At 32.4% G+C, this 19,076-nt stretch overlaps 1 protein-coding gene across 2 annotated transcripts in view; it reads left to right on the top strand.

Annotated features, from left to right (window-relative positions):
- The window catches only part of Rpn3 (regulatory particle non-ATPase 3), a 67,981-nt gene that overhangs the window by 38,201 nt on the left and 10,704 nt on the right, over positions 1-19,076 (top strand). For both annotated transcript variants that reach the window (XM_035353330.2, XM_035353329.2), the window contains 3 exons: positions 12,200-12,314; positions 15,509-15,732; positions 17,996-18,151. In XM_035353330.2, coding sequence (XP_035209221.2) covers positions 12,200-12,314; positions 15,509-15,732; positions 17,996-18,151 — 495 coding nt within the window. The remainder of the gene's footprint in view (positions 1-12,199; positions 12,315-15,508; positions 15,733-17,995; positions 18,152-19,076) is intronic.

Below are 19,076 nucleotides of genomic sequence, written 5' to 3'. Positions count from 1 at the left end.
AGGGAACTGAGGAGTGTTCTTCTCAAAGAAAGAAAAGGCCCAAGGATGAAATCAGCCGTAAAACCCATGGAGGTAAGAATAAAAGGAGGAGCCAACCTCGCACTACGACTGAAGCAGTGCTCCCTGGCTTTGGTCTCCAGATGGGATGTTTTTTGTTTACATTCAGAGCTTTCTTGACAGTGCTTTGATAGTATTTCCACATACAACAGTACCACTCAAATTGAAAAGCGGGACACTTTTGCATAAAAGAAACCTTCATTATTGGATGGATAATAGCAGTTTGTATAGTTTAGTGATATTTACCCAACAATCACATCTTGGTTATTTTTTGATAAATTGCAACAGCGATTTTGATTATGAATTTGTCTTATAAAATTCTAAGCTGTTGGACTACAAAAATATAGATTTTAGCAAAAACGTTATGTGTAAAGAATGAAAAATGCTGTATAGTACCTTTAAAATTGTATATGTCTTTCGATGTCCTTGATAGAGTATTTGCTACTTTTATTTCATGTTCCAAACACCAAAATGTTTTAAATAAAATACTTTTTTTGTAAACTAGACACTACATGGCCAGCCTTCGTCTGACTTTTAAGTGTACCAGAAAAATGCATAAATGGAACACCAAACATTAAATTTAAAAACTGCACATAATTTTACTCTGCAGAACAACCTTATCACACACACATACAAAAAAAAAAAAAAAAAAAAAAAAGTAAAAATGTATTATATATAAAAAAAATTCACAATGAGATAAGCAATATCCCTTAATACAAATATTGATTATCCTAGTAAATAAATTAACCAATTTTCCATTGCAAAATCTTAAGAATTGAAATGGTGTAAAGGAAGTCTGTTTTTTCTGTCACTACTACAGCTATTGTCACAAAACTATCTGCAGTTCTTTCCTGGGTCCTAGGTAAAGTTGACGTCCACTTAAAAAAAAAAAAAAAAAAAAAAAAAAAAAAAAAAAAAAAAAAAAAAAAAGGCCCTTGTTTTACCGACTGGAATTTTGAAAAATCATTTCGAAGTGCCTAGATGCACCTTTGTACCAAATTTCATAGTCATGGGTCTATTAGCTTACGCACAGCGTGAATGAAAGACACACACAGGTGGGCAGGTTCTTCATTTTATTTTATGTAGAGATTACTTTATTCGAAAAATATAGTGAATGCCCAGAAATTAAAGATTTGCACATGGCAAAAATGAAAAATATGGAATATATATATGAGTATTTATGCATATGCTTGTAAAAAGCATGTATCTGCCTTTAACAAAATACGTAAATATTTATTAAATTATTTATAAATGTAATTGGAAATGAAGGGTTTATTCATTTATAAGCTCCTGTGAAAGTTATTGTTAAGAAATCTAGTTATAAGCACATTGAGGGCTGCGCAGATTTTCCTATATCCCGCCACCAGACGGCAGTAAAAATCGTACTGTTTTACCTGGCATCGCCTTGCTCACAATGTTGTGTAGTAAAACTTCAGATGGAAAAGCGTACTTTCTTTTTACTCTACATTTAGTATATGCAGTGCTCTTTACAAGAGTAGTTTCTTTTTCCTGTTATTGTGTGTTTGGCAAGCACTTGCACTCAGTTGGTTCTGTAAATATAGAGTGTTAAGAAATAATTCTCTATTCTTTAGGGATTACTAATACGTGGTGAAATGCTGTTGGTATGTAACTTTGTATTTCATTTTGTGTGCAAGAATTTGAAATTTAAAAAAATTAAAAGTTGATTTCTTCTGGTAAGCAGAATTATAAGACATAGCCGATAAAATTTGTAATATGTTGGAAGGAAATGAATTTTACAATTGCAGTTGACTCATCAGATGAGTCTACAATTGTGTTCCACAGACAAAGATCAAGGCAGATGATACTTTCAGCTTCTTCAGAGAAGAGTAACAATGACACAATTTGGAGGAAAGTGACTCCTTTAGGACATCTTATAAATATACTACAGTCAAAAGTCGTTAATTCGGACACCCATAATCCGGAATGATCTATAATCCAGGCCTCAAAGCTACAAACTTTCTGCGCATGCAATCGCATAGGCGTTACGCATGCGCTTAAGACCTTTACGGCTGCGAATATGCGTGTGCACATGCGCATAGTACGTTTAAGCATGCACGTTTAATGTATAACAGACGGTATAAGCTAAGCTAAAATTATCTAATTCAGTTAATGTTGCAGATTGCGTTGTTCCTTAATCTTCGAATTGGATCCGGCTTATTATTTTTTGCAGACTGTTAGAGCAATTTTATAAAAGTAAGCTTGAACTTTCGATTATGTCAAATAGAATTTCCGATATATATTTACTAATATGTAAAGGATCTACAAAGTATGTTTCGAAGTCCATTAAACAAAAAGTGGAATTGCTGCAAAAAAATAGATAAAGGCATATCCTTTGTTTCTCTAACCATTCCGAAATCTGTTTATCAATTTCACGCTGCTCTGGGGGGGGGGGAATGCCTCGGCACGCAATGAACTGGAAGTTGATCTGTCAGCACTATTCTTATCTTCAGGGCAGATGTTTTTATTTTATTTGGCTTATAATTCCTTACTAAATTCCTTAAAATCCAGTATTTCATCACGATGTACTCCGTCTTTGGTATGATTTAAATCAAATTCCTCATAATTATAATTTGCTTCCGATAGTGAAGAAAGTGACACAGAGGTTATTGAAAACGAAAAAATTTCGATTGACAAGTTAGTCGGTATTCTCGACGCAGCAATTACGGGACTTGATCAGCAGAACTTTTTAACTGAACAAGAAATTATATCTGTTTACAGAATTAAGTATTATCCCATAAAACGAAGCAGCTTAAACAACTTACATTGAAAGAAACGTTTAATAAAGTAAACAAATAAATATTAAGCTTTTTTTGTGTGTGTAAATTTTGATACCCTTTAGATCATAATTGTTCTTTATTTCATAAATTATGGTTTCATATTTTTAATTTTATAATTTCTGCGTGCCATCTTACCAGTTTTAAACTGATGATCTATTATCCGGAATCGCCGAAGTCCCGACGAGTTCCGGATTAACGACTTTTGACTGTATAATGCCAGAGTTTTTAGAAGCTGATTCAGAAGAAAGTGATGAGGAGATAGAATGGCAGCAGCTCACACAGGAAGAAGCTGTGTGATATGTCAGTATATGGAAAACGGGGAATTTTCGTATGGAAATGTTAATTATGATGATCCTTTTTCTTTGTATTAATTGTTTTTGTCAGACCATGTTTTATAATTAATAGTGAATGAAACAAAGGTATGCTGAACAATCCAACGTTGGTGTTGAAAATAGTTCTTTATCCACCACCAGAAAACACCAACAATCCTGGTGCCTTTACAATAGGAGAAATAAGTTCAGAATAAGTTCATTACAATAAGTTCATTGGCATACTCATTATGGGTTTAGCAAAGTAGTGTAATATGATGTAGTAGTTAAATATATTAATACATGAATTTTTTTACATCTAACAAAATTGTATTATAAAACTATAGCTGATGTGAGCCACCGGTGGTACATGCCACCAGATGAACCATTCGCATGCGAGCCACCGGTAGTGCATGCCAACAGATAAACCATTTGTGTGTGAGCAACCAGTGGTGCACAAGGTCCTCAAAGTGTTAAATATATCTAAATTTATAATGATTATAATTATAAATTTAGATATATTTATAATAACTAAATTTCCTAACAGCAACTTTCACATTATTATTATATATACATTTATATGTATATTTACAATGTAATTAAAATACAAGTATTAGCTATATATATAATAAACTTTACATTTAATTGTAAACATAAACTGAAATTCTGATGAAAAATACATTTATAAAACTGTTTCAGCAAGAATTATATGTACTGGAAAGCAATCTATTAAAAGGTACTGCAAAACAAATTCTATGAGATGCATACTTAATAAGTAATAAAGAAGAGTTTTTAGAATATGTATTGTTGAAATTAAGGGTTAAAAAAATCTGATTAGTATTAAAAGAATTATTTCCTTACATTTTACAATAATTTGGTTACAAGTTTTAATAATATTAAAAAAAAAACTTTATTTATTCCTTTTCAGAAATATTCATAGAAAATTAAGTACATGGAAATCAGCACCAATATTTAACATATTTGACTAGTAAAATAAAAGGTGCTCTAATTAGAAATTAACTGAATAGAGCATAATTATAAATTGACTCAGATTTTCAATTTGAAAGATGCCTCAGAAGCTAAAAAATCATCTCATGTTTGAGAAATTATTTCAGGAAGAAGCTCTGTATATAGAAATGAAATAATGCATAATTTTAATATTAATAATAAACTTTGATCCTAATTTTTGTAATTCTTAACCGAATAACATCGAATTACGTTAAAAAACTTTTTAATGTAAGTAATGAAAACTTGTGAAACTTCTTTTATATGCGCCCTCAAATCACCAAATTTCTCACCAAACATCTTTATATATATGGCATTTCTTGTTTCTAATGTAAATGGTGTGATACTCAAGTTTCTGAGCAAGAAGTGAAACATAAGCATTTTGAAACTATTTCATTTTTTTCTAATGAAGAGCTTCTTTGTATTTTGTGGATGTGAATTCTTTTTTGAATTTTGATTAACAAACTCAAGGATTTCAAAGCGAGCAATGGCAATGTTGTACAGAAAAAAAGTTTTTACCTCCAGCGCAGGAGACTGCGCATCAGAAGTTCTAAAGATATGCCTTTTTTAAAAATTATTTTGTGATATTGCTGTTGAACTGAATTTTATGATTTATGTGCAAAGAACATGAGGTTAAATAAGTAAAGGTAACACATAAAACGTTAAAAAAACGTCCTTTTGGGCATAATGAAAAATCTGAAAGCATTCCGATTTTTTTTAAAGTTTTATTTTATTATTTATTTATTTGCTGAAATCCCAACTTTTAAAAGGTGGCATGCCGAAAGAGTTAATGAAGGAATTAAAAACTGCCAATTTAAAAGATTTATCTTGCATGTCTCAATTCATCACAGGGCTGGCACTAGGCAATTTCCCACCTGATACAATGTCTGTGGATTCTAAATCCTGCTGCCTAGTGCCTTCCTAAATTCTAAAACTTTTGCCATGTCTAGATTTTGTTGCTCAGTGGTCAGTAAATTCTAAAAATTCTACAACTACGGTTCTGTATTCGTCACTTCCCATATATAATTTCATATTTATTCTGAATATTCATATACCTAAAGCAATAAAATTATCACCGCTTTCTATACATTCTAAATGCAAAATCTTTTGTTAAATCCAGGAATTCTAAAATGAAAAGGACGTGTTGAAGAAAGAAACCGAATACATAAAGAGAGAAAAAAAAAAAAAGTATTCTTCAAAGATAGGTACAGTTATTATTATGTAAATTAAGCTGTTGTTTATAATTTCATCCTTTACTTTAATTTCCCCTTTCCGTTTCCTCACCAGAATGCGAATCACTTAGATAATTTTTAACCTTTTCGCGACGGCGCATCTTTGTTTAAGATGCGCAGGACGGAAGAGAATCGCAGTCACCTTACAACATGGAGGTTTTGCATCGCTAAGCCTAATTTTATAACTAAAATCAGTAAAGCAAAAGTTTCGCTTTTAGCATCGTAATTTTTGGTATCATTTTAGATTATTACTTGAGCTCTTATATATGTTAAAATTAGCCCTTAAAACATCTTTTTCTTTATTTTACATGAAAATGTACTTAAAAAATTGCTTATCTTCTAAAATAATTTTTGGAAGTGCTATTCAAATTATTGCAAAGTTTTAATTGATAAAATCCATCAATAAAGTTTAAAATTAATAAAAAGAACACAATAAAGACTATTTACAGTAAGAAGTAACAAAATTTAAAATGAAAACGAGTGTGATAAATCTTGAAGCACAGAGAAGTATCACTTTGTGACTCTTAGAAAAAGTATCACTTTTTAACTCTTTAGAAAATGAATCAGTACTCTCATTTGCGTTAGTAAATGGTTCACTAACCATACTAGGATATTCTTACTCTGATAAATAGCGTCTTCCCACCATAATAGACTGGAGGTGAGGCTTTCCTAAATAAAAAAAAGAAGGAACGGAAATATAGCTGAAGGCAATGCAAAACTTAAAAACTCCATACAGTAACCCTAAAAGACAGTACATAGTAGAGGAAAAAAAGGAATTGGATATAAATCAGATACGAGAATGTTTTCATTAGCACGCAGCGATTTAAAGAGCCCACCTCTGTTTACGCTTTCCCTCCGACCCCCACCCTCGAACAGCTGATGAGTAAAATACCAAAGTCAAGCAGAATATATCAAACTCAAGGTCAGGAACCTAAAACTGTGTTCATTTCAAAAGTAATGGACACAGGATGTCATCTAGTGGCCTTCAGAAAAACGTTCCACCTTAAAATGCATATACGCATCACCCGTCCTCTGAATGCGATCTTTACTGTTGCGTATATGGGACGCCCGTCCTGAAAGGGTTAAACTAAAGTTTTGGGTTGTAAGACATAATTTGTTTCTGACCTCCACTTGCACACTGCATTAGTTCCTACCAGCTCTGATAATTTGTAATAATTTGTCTTTGTGTTATCTCTACCAATATTTGAATTTATTATGACAATAACTACGTTAACGGCGATTTTGTTAGGCCGTGTTACTGAGCTTAGATTAAAATTAAATTGTGTAGTCCTTGACTACCAGTCTACATTTTTAGTTTGAATATGACTGTTCCTGTTTAGTTAGATTACAACAAGCTATAGTTGATTTTGCTTGCATAAGGACATGCCTTTATGTTCTAAGTTCTTTTTAAATAAGAGGTTTATTTAAACCGTTATCTGACAGTAGTTACATTCAGACATAGCAATACAGTAGTACCTCGCGATACGATGGGTTCAAGATACGAAGTGGAATATCGCAAATATTCGTGCTCGTGAAACAATACGTTTTTCGCGATGCGATCCCAATATCTCTTGCTGCTTGAAATTGTTTTGAAGTTGGCGCGCTATGGGCAAACCTCACACGTCACTCAGCAAGCCTCAATATGTCACTATTCAAGCTGTGTTCTGGTATTGGTCGACGTGACGTCATCTTCCTTTCTCTATAAATCCTGTTCTCCTATTGGTCGGCATCGTAGGGTACCGAGTCCACACAAAGCCTCGATGTGATATCGTTCTCTCCTTCTCGAGACCGCGTGGCGTTCGTACAGTTCATACGATATTCTTGTGATTGTGTGATCGTAATATTATTTTGTGATAAACTTTATTCGCCATGGGTCCTAAATGTGCTTCTAGTGCTGGTGGTGATAAGGGGAAAAGAAAGTCATCAATAACCATGGAAGTGAAGTTGGAAATAGTACCATTATAAAGAATAAAGAAGCCATTAAAGCCAGCAAGTCTGCAAAGGGCGTTACCACCTTCTCATACAATAGAACTGCCCTTAATGACGAGATGGAGACTCTTCTTCTTATTTGGATAAAAGAGAAGGAAATTGCTGGTGATACAATAACACAAGCTGCTATATGCCATAAAGCCACTGCGATCTTTGAAGACCTTGCAAAAGCCCAGAGAGGCGAAGGGACATTAACACAAGAGGCCCCAACGTTCAAAGCATCTCATGGGTGGTTTGAACGATTCAAGAAGAGATCGGGGATACATAACGTGGTCAGGCACGGGGAAGCTGCCAGCGCTGATGAAAAAGCAACGCAAGAATTAATCTCGAGGCCTCCAAAAAGTTAATCCTCGATGAAGGCTACATCCCTCAACAAGTCTTCAACTGTGATGAAACGGGGCTTTTCTGGAAGAAAATGCCCCGTCGTACATACATCACAGAAGAAGAAAAGAAACTTCCTGGACACAAACCCATGAAGGATAGGCTTACTCTTGCCCTATGTGTGAATGCCAGTGGGGATTTAAAAATAAAACCCCTACTGGTATACCACTCAGAAAATCCTCGTGCCTTCAAGGCACATAATGTGTCGAAGGATAAGCTCGTCGTCTTTTGGAGGTCCAACGCCAAAGCCTGGGTCACGAGGCTTTTATTTGTTGAGTGGGTTAATTGCTGCTTCGGACCTGCAATGAAAAAATATTTAGAGGAGAATGGTCTTGCTCTAAAATGCCTCCTTGTGCTCGACAATGCCCCTGCTCATCCTCCTGGCCTTGAAGAACAGATACATCCCGACTTCGACTTCATCAAAGTGCTCTCTCTATCTGCCACCGAACATCACTTCCATTCTCCAGCCTATGGACCAGCAAGTCATTGCTAATTTTAAGAAGCTTTACACGAAGCACCTTTTCAAACGATGCTTTGAAGTGACAGAGAGCACGCAACTCACACTCCGCAAGTTTTGGAATAGTCACTACGACACTGTCCATTGCTTAAAAATCATAGAAAAGGCATGGGGTGAGGTCTCAAGGAGCACCTTGAACTCAGCATGGAGGAAACTCTGGGCAGCTGTGGTTGCAGAACGAGACTTTGAGGGTTTCGAAATCCCTACTGAAGAAGAGGCTGTGGATGATCCTGCTCCATTGTCTGTCAAAGTCTTTGGGGCTTGTTGTCGATGAGGCTGACATTGACAACCTACTCGACGAGCACAAGGAGGAGCTCAACACTGACGACTTGAAGGCATTGGAGGCGATGCAAATCAGCGATCTTCAAGAGGAACATCATTCGAGTGTTGAGGAGGAGGTGGAGGTGGCACTGACATCTACGGAAATACGGGAAGCCATCGGTTGGTTTGAAAACTTAAACAGTTTTATTGAAAAAAAAGCACCCAGAAAAAGTGCGTACAGCTCGTGCAATGGACAATGTGAATGACATTTGTATGAGTCATTTTCAGAACATTTTGAGGAGTCGTCAGAAACAGGCTTCTTTAGATAGATATTTTTCGAAGAGAAGTGTCCCAGAAAGTGAAGAAGCGAGTATTTCTAGTAAGAAAACTAGAAAGGAAAGTGAAGACGATGATGTATCACCTCAAATTTAAGTTCAGTTAGTTTAAAAAAAAGAAAAGCAAAAAAAAAAAAAAAAATTATAAAAAAAAAATTGATTTTAAGTTTTCATTACTGTGTCTGTAATTTTACATAAGAAATTTAATTTAATTTTAAGTTTCCATTACTGTGTCTAAGTTTTATAAACACTGTGCGCAATTTATCAATGTCGTAAAAAAAACTATCCCTCGCTGACTGTACAGTACTTTATGGTAAGTGAAATTAATTTTTCTTTTTATTTTTTATTTATTTATAAGGTTATTTTAATTTATAAATGTGGTATAAATGTTTATTGTGTGTATGTGGTACTTAATATACTATTTTGTGACTAATTATTATTACGTATAGACGATTTTGGTGTTTATATATGAAGCGTTGCACGAATTAATTAAATTACATAAGATTACATTGTTCATTATACGATTTTTTTACGATACGATCCCGGTCCAGGAACGGATTAAGATCGTATCGCGAGGTACCACTGTAATTTGTTTCACATCTGTCGGGTATTTTGGAATATTTAACTTTTATCAGGTCAAGTAAATCCTCATAGTCACTTAGTCGAGATATTGACGAGTTAGAAGATAAAGCACGCAGAAGCTAGTGGGAATATTGGTTTGCATATTGAAACAAATTTCAAATTGTTAAGAAAAGATGCTTAAAAAGAAGGAAACTGATATAATTTAAACAAAATGTCTGAAAAGGCTTCAAATTAAAAAAGTGTATAAATATTTTGTTGAGTACACATTAAAGCTACAAAACTTAAATGTTTTGTAGCTTTTAATGTGTAGTTATCCTAATATCATTTAAGAATCTATGTCATAAATAACATGTATAGTACAAAGTCCATAATCCGGACATCCATTATCCGGAATGATCTATAATCCAAACCTCAAAGCCACAAACTTACGCATGCACGTAAAGCGTTTACCCATGCTTGCTTCCAATAGTGAAGAAAGTGACAGAGAAATTATTGAAAACGAAAAAATTTCGATTGACAAATTAGTCGGTATTCTCGACATGGTAATTACAGGACTTGAACAGTGGAACTTTGTAACTGAACAAGAAATTATGTCTGTTTATAGAATTAAAGAGAAAGTAATATCACATAAAATGTAGCAACTTAAACAACTTACATTGAAAGAAATGTTTAATAAAGTAAACAAATAAATATTAAGGGTTTTTTTTTTTTTTTTTTTTTGTAAATTTTGATACCCTTTAGATCATAATTGCTCTTTATTTCATAAATTACGGTTTCATATTATTAATTGTATAATTTCTGCATGCCATCTTACCAAATTTAAATTGATGATCTATAATCTGGAAAAACCCCTAATCTGGAATCGCCGAAGTCCGAATTACGGACTTTGTACTGTATTTTAAACTCTGACTTAATAATAGATTGTGATTCTAATACTATTTTTTAACAAATATTTTTTTAAATATAATAGTGGCTTTGTAAATCTATAATGACTAAGGTTATCTAACTAGCTAATTTAATTATTTTGTAACTAATTGGTCATCCTTAAAAGTTATTTCTGCATATTAAAGTGAGTTATTGCCTTTCATTAATCCTTACTGTGGTCACAAGAGGCAACAAAATAATGCAAAAAAATAATGTAAACTTTATTCTTTGCATCTAGTGAGACATAATAAAAAACAACTTATCATTTCTGATGCTTTAGTTTTTTTTGGAACCTCAAAATATATTAACTGGGTTACAACCCCAGGAACTCTACACAGAGCTATGACACTAATTGCGTCGGCTCAGGCAATTTGTACATTGCATGTAGGTACCCACGCGTGGTGCGCTACCCTGGTCGAATATTTAGCCGATTTTCGATTTTATAAAGTTCTGAAATATGTGTGTGACATAACATACTTGTGAGATAAGTAATATGCATGTAGATCTGTAAGTATATCCATGAAGAACAAAATAAACGAGTTTGTACGAGACTTGACACTACAATTGTAACTGATATGCCATGTTGAGCGAAGATAAAGTGTGAGGCAGTGCGGCCAACTGTGCTTACATCAGACTTGCAGGTTTGTTCTGATCAGCAGGTCTCTGTCTAGGGAATCAGCAGCAGTGGCAACAGGCAGTCTTCTGTTACGAATCATTCTGATCTACTTCTCATTTTAACCTATGCAGTTTAACGTAAAATCTACCTGCTATTTACTAAACTTCTAAACTGAGCAAGTGCATGACAAAATGAGGCATAAAAAAGAAAAAATCAGCGTAAAGCTAACAGTTAGTAAAATGTATAAAATGTCAGTAATTTTCTTTCAAGTATGTCCAACTAGTAAAATGTATAAAATGTCAGTAATTTTCTTTCAAGTATGTCCAACTATTAAAAGTGTAAAATATTTAATGCTACTGGATAAATTTTATAAAGCTGATTTTATTCTCAAATGTGTTTTATAATTAGGTTTATTAAATTATGTTTAATGGTAAGGCTTTCTACTTGTGGGTCTATTTTATTGTTAGGATGGTATTACAAAAGTGAAGTTCAGGCATAGCTAATATCTTTAATTGAATTTATTCAGTTCCCATTTGTTGATACGTCCCTTTTTTTTTTTTTTTTTTGTTAATTATCCTCAAAAGTACTTAATTTCCATGTGCAGAAATGTGTATGAACCCTATAATTAGGGTTGTGCTTATTGATTATAATAGAAGTAAATTATTCCATCAAAGAAGACAAGCAATAGAAATAACTAACACATGTAATACTTGAATGAATAAATTTAATAACTGTTTTATTATGATGATTAAAGTTTTAATAAATCAAATTTAAAAACTTGTGTATTAAATTATAGTAATGCAAATTTTAATAACAATATAATTTTATTTACATCAGTATTTACATTAAGTTTTATTAGTATATAATGTGCATGTTTCTTTTCTACTGATTTAAAAAAAAAAAAAAGCTGATAAAATAATATTGTTTATATTAAGATAATTGGTAAAAGGACTTGTTTGTTAATATTGGTATGCTCTTGCGTATTTGAGTAAGTCTTTTTATATAATGGAATATAATATTTTCATCTGTAAAATATTACTTTGTACCAAAAAAGCTTCGAAAATTTATACTATTTATATTTTTGCAAATTTATAAAAATAAATCTATAAATATCTTTCTCCCAATTATGTAGAAAATAGTTTTTATTGCATTTTGTTATTTTTTGTTTGATAATATATCTTTCACTTTATTTAGGTTTACAAACTTGCCATAACAGTAGAGTTGTTACTTGGTGATATACCAGATAGATCTTTATTCAGGCAACCTCAACTTAGAAAATCTTTAGCACCCTATTATCAGTTAACTCAAGGTCAGTAATGTTTACTGAAATTTTAGTTTAGTTTAGAGATGTTTAAAACTGAAAATAATGCATTTATTACTTAATTATTGATCAATAGTAAGGCAGCAGATATTAATGCTTGAACAACAAGATTGCTGAAAATTAATTCTTATTCCATTCTTGAAAGAAGTTCCTGTCTTATGGTCTTTTCATGTGTGTTTTTTGCCCTCTTATTAGCTTTTAGTTTTTATGGGTGGTCATGCTTTGTGATCCATCTTCTACCCTTATTTATTAATCCTTTCCATGCCAGTCTTGGCTACACAGAATCTGAGTACCAAAAATATTTAATTTTTTCAGAAAATTTTTTAAAGCTTTTTTTTTTTTTTTTTCCTTTTCCGCTTTTAAATAAATGTAAAATGTTTAATATTGTGTAGTATTTAATATTTTCACTCATTTTAAATATATTTATATGAGTTAGCTATTAATTTGTATTTCATAAAATAATTGTGTCTTAAAAAGGCAGAAATTTCCTGGTTCTCATTTGTATTGCATTTTTGCTTATTCTGTTTCAGGTACATAACTGATTTCTTCTGATGGCATTTTCTTCTTTCTTTTCTGTTGATGAAAATAGTATTATTTGATATTTCCAGTATTTTCCTTTGGAATATCAATGAAACATCAATATTAAAATATTGTTGATTAGTGCTGCCATTATTAAGTGAGTGAAAAAGGAAATCTTGCAATCTATTACATGAATTATCAGTAAAGTATAGCTCCAACTACAGGCAAAATGCAAGTAACATGCCTGTGTAAGATCTAAACAAATGTATGGTATGATTGTCGTAGTACACGTATGTTTCTGATGTGAAAAGGTTATTATTTTTAAATACCTATAAGTGCACTCCCAAATATATTTTCAAAAAAAAAAAAAAAAAACTGAGAAATAGTACAAACTTTAAACACCTGAAGGAAACATGAAATCAGTTTTATTGATTAAAGAAGGCCTTGGAAAGTTCTGTGTATTCCTGTTATATTTTTATTTCAGTTTATGCATAAAAGCTCAAAAATTAAATCATGGCATAAACTAAGTTATATCTGTACTTGACATAAATTGGAATTTTGCATTTACAGAATACAAACTTATTAAATTTCATTTACATTGTACAGAATTTTGTCTACTTCAGATCTTACCTATAAGCAGATTTTATTATATTAGTTTTATTATTAACATTTTTGGATTCACTTTTCTTTATGTTATGTAGTAATACATTAACTTTGCATGTTCTTTTATATATTCTATATATATATATATTAAAGTGCCTACACACCCAATCTAGAGTCAGTATGTGAAGTGAATCTGTTTGAAAGGCTTTAATTTTTCAATATCTATTTCAAGTTCTCATCGGAAATTGTAAGTAGAATTTTTCTCGCCTAGACTATGTTATACAGTGTTCCCTCACCACTTTGCGCTTCATGTTTTGCAGCTTCAGTGCTTCGCGGGTTTTTCCAAAATATTCATCAGAAAATAAAAGTAAAAAAATACAACCAAACAAAGAGATGAGTTGACTCAGAGTACACGGGCTCTCATAAAGGCGCATGATTGGTTTCCAATGCGACATCGACCAATGAGAGTACGAGTGGATTTATCCCTGTGAGTTGATTGTCTGCGCATCATCGCAGCCTCACCTGGCATATTCTCTTGTTGTACTTCGCCAGTCTTGTCCATGATGTTGACTGTCTCACATACTGTATTTTAATGTTGTGTTGGTGATAACTTTTTTTGTTTAAGCGATAACTTTTTTTTATTAATTAAGCCCTTATAATGCCGCCTAAGTGCTGTGCCCCTGCGAAAGCTTCCTCTGGGGTGCCCAAGAGGAAGAATATGATGATCATCAGCGAAAAAGTGAAACTTTTAAATATGATTAAAGAGGGCAGAAGTTATGAATCTGTGGCACGCCATTACGGAGCGAATGAATCTACAGTGCAGTACATCAAGAAAGAGGAAGCAAACATCTGCAAAACTGCCTCAGTAACCTTCAATAAAAAAGCAAAACGTGTGATAACTCCGCGTAATAACGGAATTGTAAAAATGGAAGCTGCACTGGCATTGTTGATTGCTGATGGCAGGAAAATGACAGTGAGTTTGGACACTAATATGATCAGGACAAAGGCCAAAGCTCTCTACGATCCAATCTTGCCCGACGACGACAATGAAGAGGCTGAAGAAGGCGCTGACGAACCTCAAACCAGTAATTGCGCTGCCAGGAGTGATTCCCAATTACCAAATATTTTTACATAATGTATCTGAAAATTGATAAACATAAGAAAAAACGAAAATATTTCGACACATTCTTTTTATAATACAAACGTTCATTTCATTTTCTTTGCTTTGCACGGGACGCTGTCATTTCGTCTGTTACTTATTTAAAATTTTCACATTGTTTTGTGTCTTAAAATTAGAAATTAAAGTTAATGACCTAAAACTGCAGTAGTATATTACAGCACAAGTGAACAAAATTGACAGTTTCACTCATGCGTGTGTCGGATTTGTGCAGTACTTACGGGGTCTCATAAAATTTTTGTAAATATTATGGGGTCCTGTGAGTCGTGAAAAAATCTCAGTGACAAAAAGGGGTTGTGACTAAAAAAGTTTAAGAAACCCTCCACAAAGAATAGGAGAACAACTTCGATAACAACTGTGTTGAAGTGCTTGCATGAAAATTAACAACTAAACTACTTTTTCTTTCGCATTTACTTAAGGCAGGAGATGGAAACTTATGATTGAGATTAGAAAAGAATGTTTTAAGCTTCTGTGTAACCAAACATAACCTGTAAAAAAAGTATTACTATTTATTCTAAATAGACCTATAATAAAATGAAATGCTGAATGAAGTTTGTATGAAAATTTTTAACATTTACTATAAGCAAAACAAAAATATGATAAATACAATCATTTTGCAGTAATCTGTCATCAGTAAGTCAAAAGAATTTTAATTTTGGCTTTATTCTGTATGATGAAATTTTGTTAGAATTCTTTGTGGTAATTAACAATCTTCCTACACTTCTTTAAATATTTTTGTAATTAACAATTTATATTTTAAAATGTGTTTATTTCTGCAATATTTTGTATAATTTTAAGAAAAGATCAACATTGATATCTGTATTGTATTTATTTCAAATTAACATTATATTATGAAGCTAATTTTTACTTACATTTTTTTCAGCGGTTAAGGCTGGAAATCTCAATATGTTTAATGAAGTTCTAGAAAACTTAGGTCCTCAATTTCAAGCAGATCATACCTACACTCTAATATTGCGACTGAGGCACAATGTGATCAAGACTGGAATTCGAATGATCAGTCTCTCCTATTCCCGAATTTCTCTAGCAGAGATAGCCCGAAAACTTCTTTTAGGCAGCTCTGAAGATGCAGAATTTATTGTGGCCAAGGTTAGTGAAAAGCTAATTTCATCTAAAGCGATGTCAGTCCAAACAATTTAACATAATGAATAACAGTTTATGCATCCTACACGTTGTGCTTGGGAAAGAGATCAAGTGCATATGTTTTCTAAAAAATGTTGTTTTAAAATTTTAAATGTATTGGATTGTTCGGTGTCTGAAAGAGTATTGCTTAGCAGCATTGTTTTACGCCAAGCAGAGTTTGGCTTTAGTGTAACCCTAAAGTTATTTCGTTTTTGCTTTATTAGTATGAATGATTTCTGACTTGATGTAAGAGCATATGGTTGCTCACTCTTTAGCTAAGTTACGTAGGTAACTATAAGCACATGCGTGTGCTAGTATTCAATAATGTTGTTTTTGTTAAAATAAAATTGTTATTGTTAATATTACAGTCCACTTACTGAAGTTAAGTATCATTAAATAAGTTCGAGCTATCTTCGGCAAGAACATGGATTAAAATTTTAAGCATGGTACAGTCAAAAGTCGTTAATCCGGACTCGTCGGGACTTCGGCGATTCCGGATTATAGATCATCAGTTTAAATCTCGTAAGATGGCATGCAGAAATTCCAAAATTAAAAATATGAAACCGTAATTTATGAAATAAAGAACAATTATGATCTAAAGGGTATCAAAATTTGCAAAAAGAAAAAGCTTAATATTTATTTGTTTACTTTATTAAACATTTCTTTCATTGTAAGTTGTTTAAGCTGCTTCGTTTTATGGGATAATACTTAATTCTGTAAACAGATATAATTTCTTGTTCAGTTACAAAGTTCCGCTGTTCAAGTCCCGTAATTGCTGCGTCGAGAATACCGACTAACTTGTCAATCGAAATTTTTTCGTTTTCAATAACCTCTGTGTCACTTTCTTCACTATCGGAAGCAAATTATAATTATGAGGAATTTGATTTAAATCATACCAAAGACGGAGTACATCGTGATGAAATACTCGATTTTAAGGAATTTAGTAAGGAATTATAAGCCAAATAAAATAAAAACATCTGCCCTGAAGATAAGAATAGTGCTGACAGATCAACTTCTGATCTAAAAGGTATCAAAATTTACAAAAAAAAAAAAAAAAAAAAAAGCTTAATATTTATTTGTTTACTTTATTAAACATTTCTTTCAATGTAAGTTGTTTAAGTTGCTTCGTTTCATGTGATAATACTTTCTCTTTAATTCTATTAAACAGACATAATTTCTTGTTCAGTTACAAAGTTCCGCCGTTCAAGTCCTATAATTGCTGTGTCAAGAACACCGACTAATTTGTCAATCGAAATTTTTTTGTTTTCAATAACCTCTGTCACTTTTCTTCGCTATCGGAAGCGAATTATAATGACGAGGAACTTGTTTTAAATCATATCAAAGACGGAGCATATCGAGATGAAATACTACATTTGGTAAGGAATTATAAGCCAAATAAAATAAAAACATCTGCGCTGAAGATAAGGATAGTGCTGACAAATCAACTTCCAATTCATTACGCGCCCGCCGCGGAGCAGCGTGAAAATGATAAACAGATTTCGGATTTCAAAACATACTTTCGCTTTAGATCCTTTACATATTAACAAATATATATCGGAAATTCTATTTGATATAATCGAAAGTTTAAGCTTACTTTTATAAAATTGCTCTTACAGTCTGCAAAAAATAATAAGCCGGATGCAATTTGAAAATTAAGGAACAACGCAATCATCAACATTAACTGAAATAGATAATTATTTAGCTTATACCTCCATTATACATAAAATGCGCACGCGAAAACGTATTCTGCACTTGCGCACACTCATATGCGCAGTCGTAAAAGGTCTTACACGCACGCGTGAACGCCTCTGCGCATGTGTCAACGCGGCGCATGCGCAGAAAGTTTTTAGTTTTGATGTCCGGATTATAGATCATTCCGAATTATGGGTGTCCGAATTAACGACTTTTGACTGTATATGCTTAGTGTAAGGGTATGATATATTCTTTTACATTAAAAATAAAATAATCAAGCCATTTTAAAAGGAGAATTCATGTGAGAAAAATGTTTGAGCATTACTAATTCTGCAAACAAAATAATCTAGAATAAATACAGTTTTGTAAATTTATATTATTTTTGTTCATGTTGTAAACATTGCATATCAATTTTGTAATTTTTTCGTAATGACGCTGCAATTACAGCATTTCTATTATCTGTTTGGTACATTACATTAACTGGTCTTATCTCTATATTTAAATCTGAAACACAAAAATAATAAAATTTACATTATAGGCTATACGTGATGGAGTGATTGAAGCAAATATAAACCATGCTCAAGGGTACATGCAGTCCAAACAAACTGTAGATGTATATAGCACTGGAGAACCTCTAGCAGCATTTCACAAGAGAATCAGCTTTTGCTTGGACATTCATAATAAATCTGTGAAGGTAATCTATACATTTATGTAAGATATACTTGAAATTTTAAAATTAAGGAGAACTATGTCATGTAGGGAGCTGATTTTTTTTTTTTTTTTTAATGATATTTATACCAGTTTTATTTTCATCTGTACATTTTTGTACAAAACAGAGTTTCAGAACTGAGGTGAAATGCTAATGATTTTAGATTCAGTTAACAACTTTTATCATAGATATAGCTTTGCTGTAAGTTAACTTTTCTTATAGGACCGTAACTAGAGACTTGAGTCCCTGGTGCAACAGAGGACAGTAGGGCCCCCTTTTATTATTTCTGTCAACCTTGACTACTTTTCTAGTTATGGTTTAACAGTTTTATAATTTAAATAGTTTTATACACTTTAAATATTTAATTTAATTCTTTAATTTTTTCAATAAGTGTCCTGTTGGTATGTGCTATTATATTGTATGCATATGGGTTTATAATAGATTGAATGCACACAGAAGTGTTGATAGCTTGATAAAATTTATATTTCCATTAGAAACACTCTTCAGTTCTGAAATTTTCAACAAAAGTACTCATTCAGCTCTTTTCAGTAGGAGAGAGCACAATCAGTAGTTACACTTCAAACTACTAAGAACATTAATTGTAATGCAAAATGCATCCAAAAGGCGAAGCTCGCATGGAGATCTCTCAGTACTCCAAACTCTACTTTGAACTAAACAATTCAAAACTGAAGCTTTCGTAGGTTTTATACAATTTTTCTGTGGAAGAATTTCCAGTAACTTCAGTTTCTCAAAACTACTGAAAGGCATGCATAGTTGTGTTTACGTATAGAGATCAGACCAAACTATTGCCAAGTTCGGCGACTTTTTGCAATTTCTTGCCAAATTTGGTAAAAAAAAAACTCAATTGCCAAAACCATTGCCAACTTGTTCGTGTCTTCGGCAATTTAGC

This window comes from Stegodyphus dumicola, chromosome 2 (genome assembly GCF_044657685.1).
Source record: "Stegodyphus dumicola isolate Sdum_Otavi_A_Nest chromosome 2, ASM4465768v1".
Taxonomy (NCBI): domain Eukaryota; kingdom Metazoa; phylum Arthropoda; class Arachnida; order Araneae; family Eresidae; genus Stegodyphus; species Stegodyphus dumicola.
This window is presented reverse-complemented; position numbering and strand designations above follow the sequence as displayed.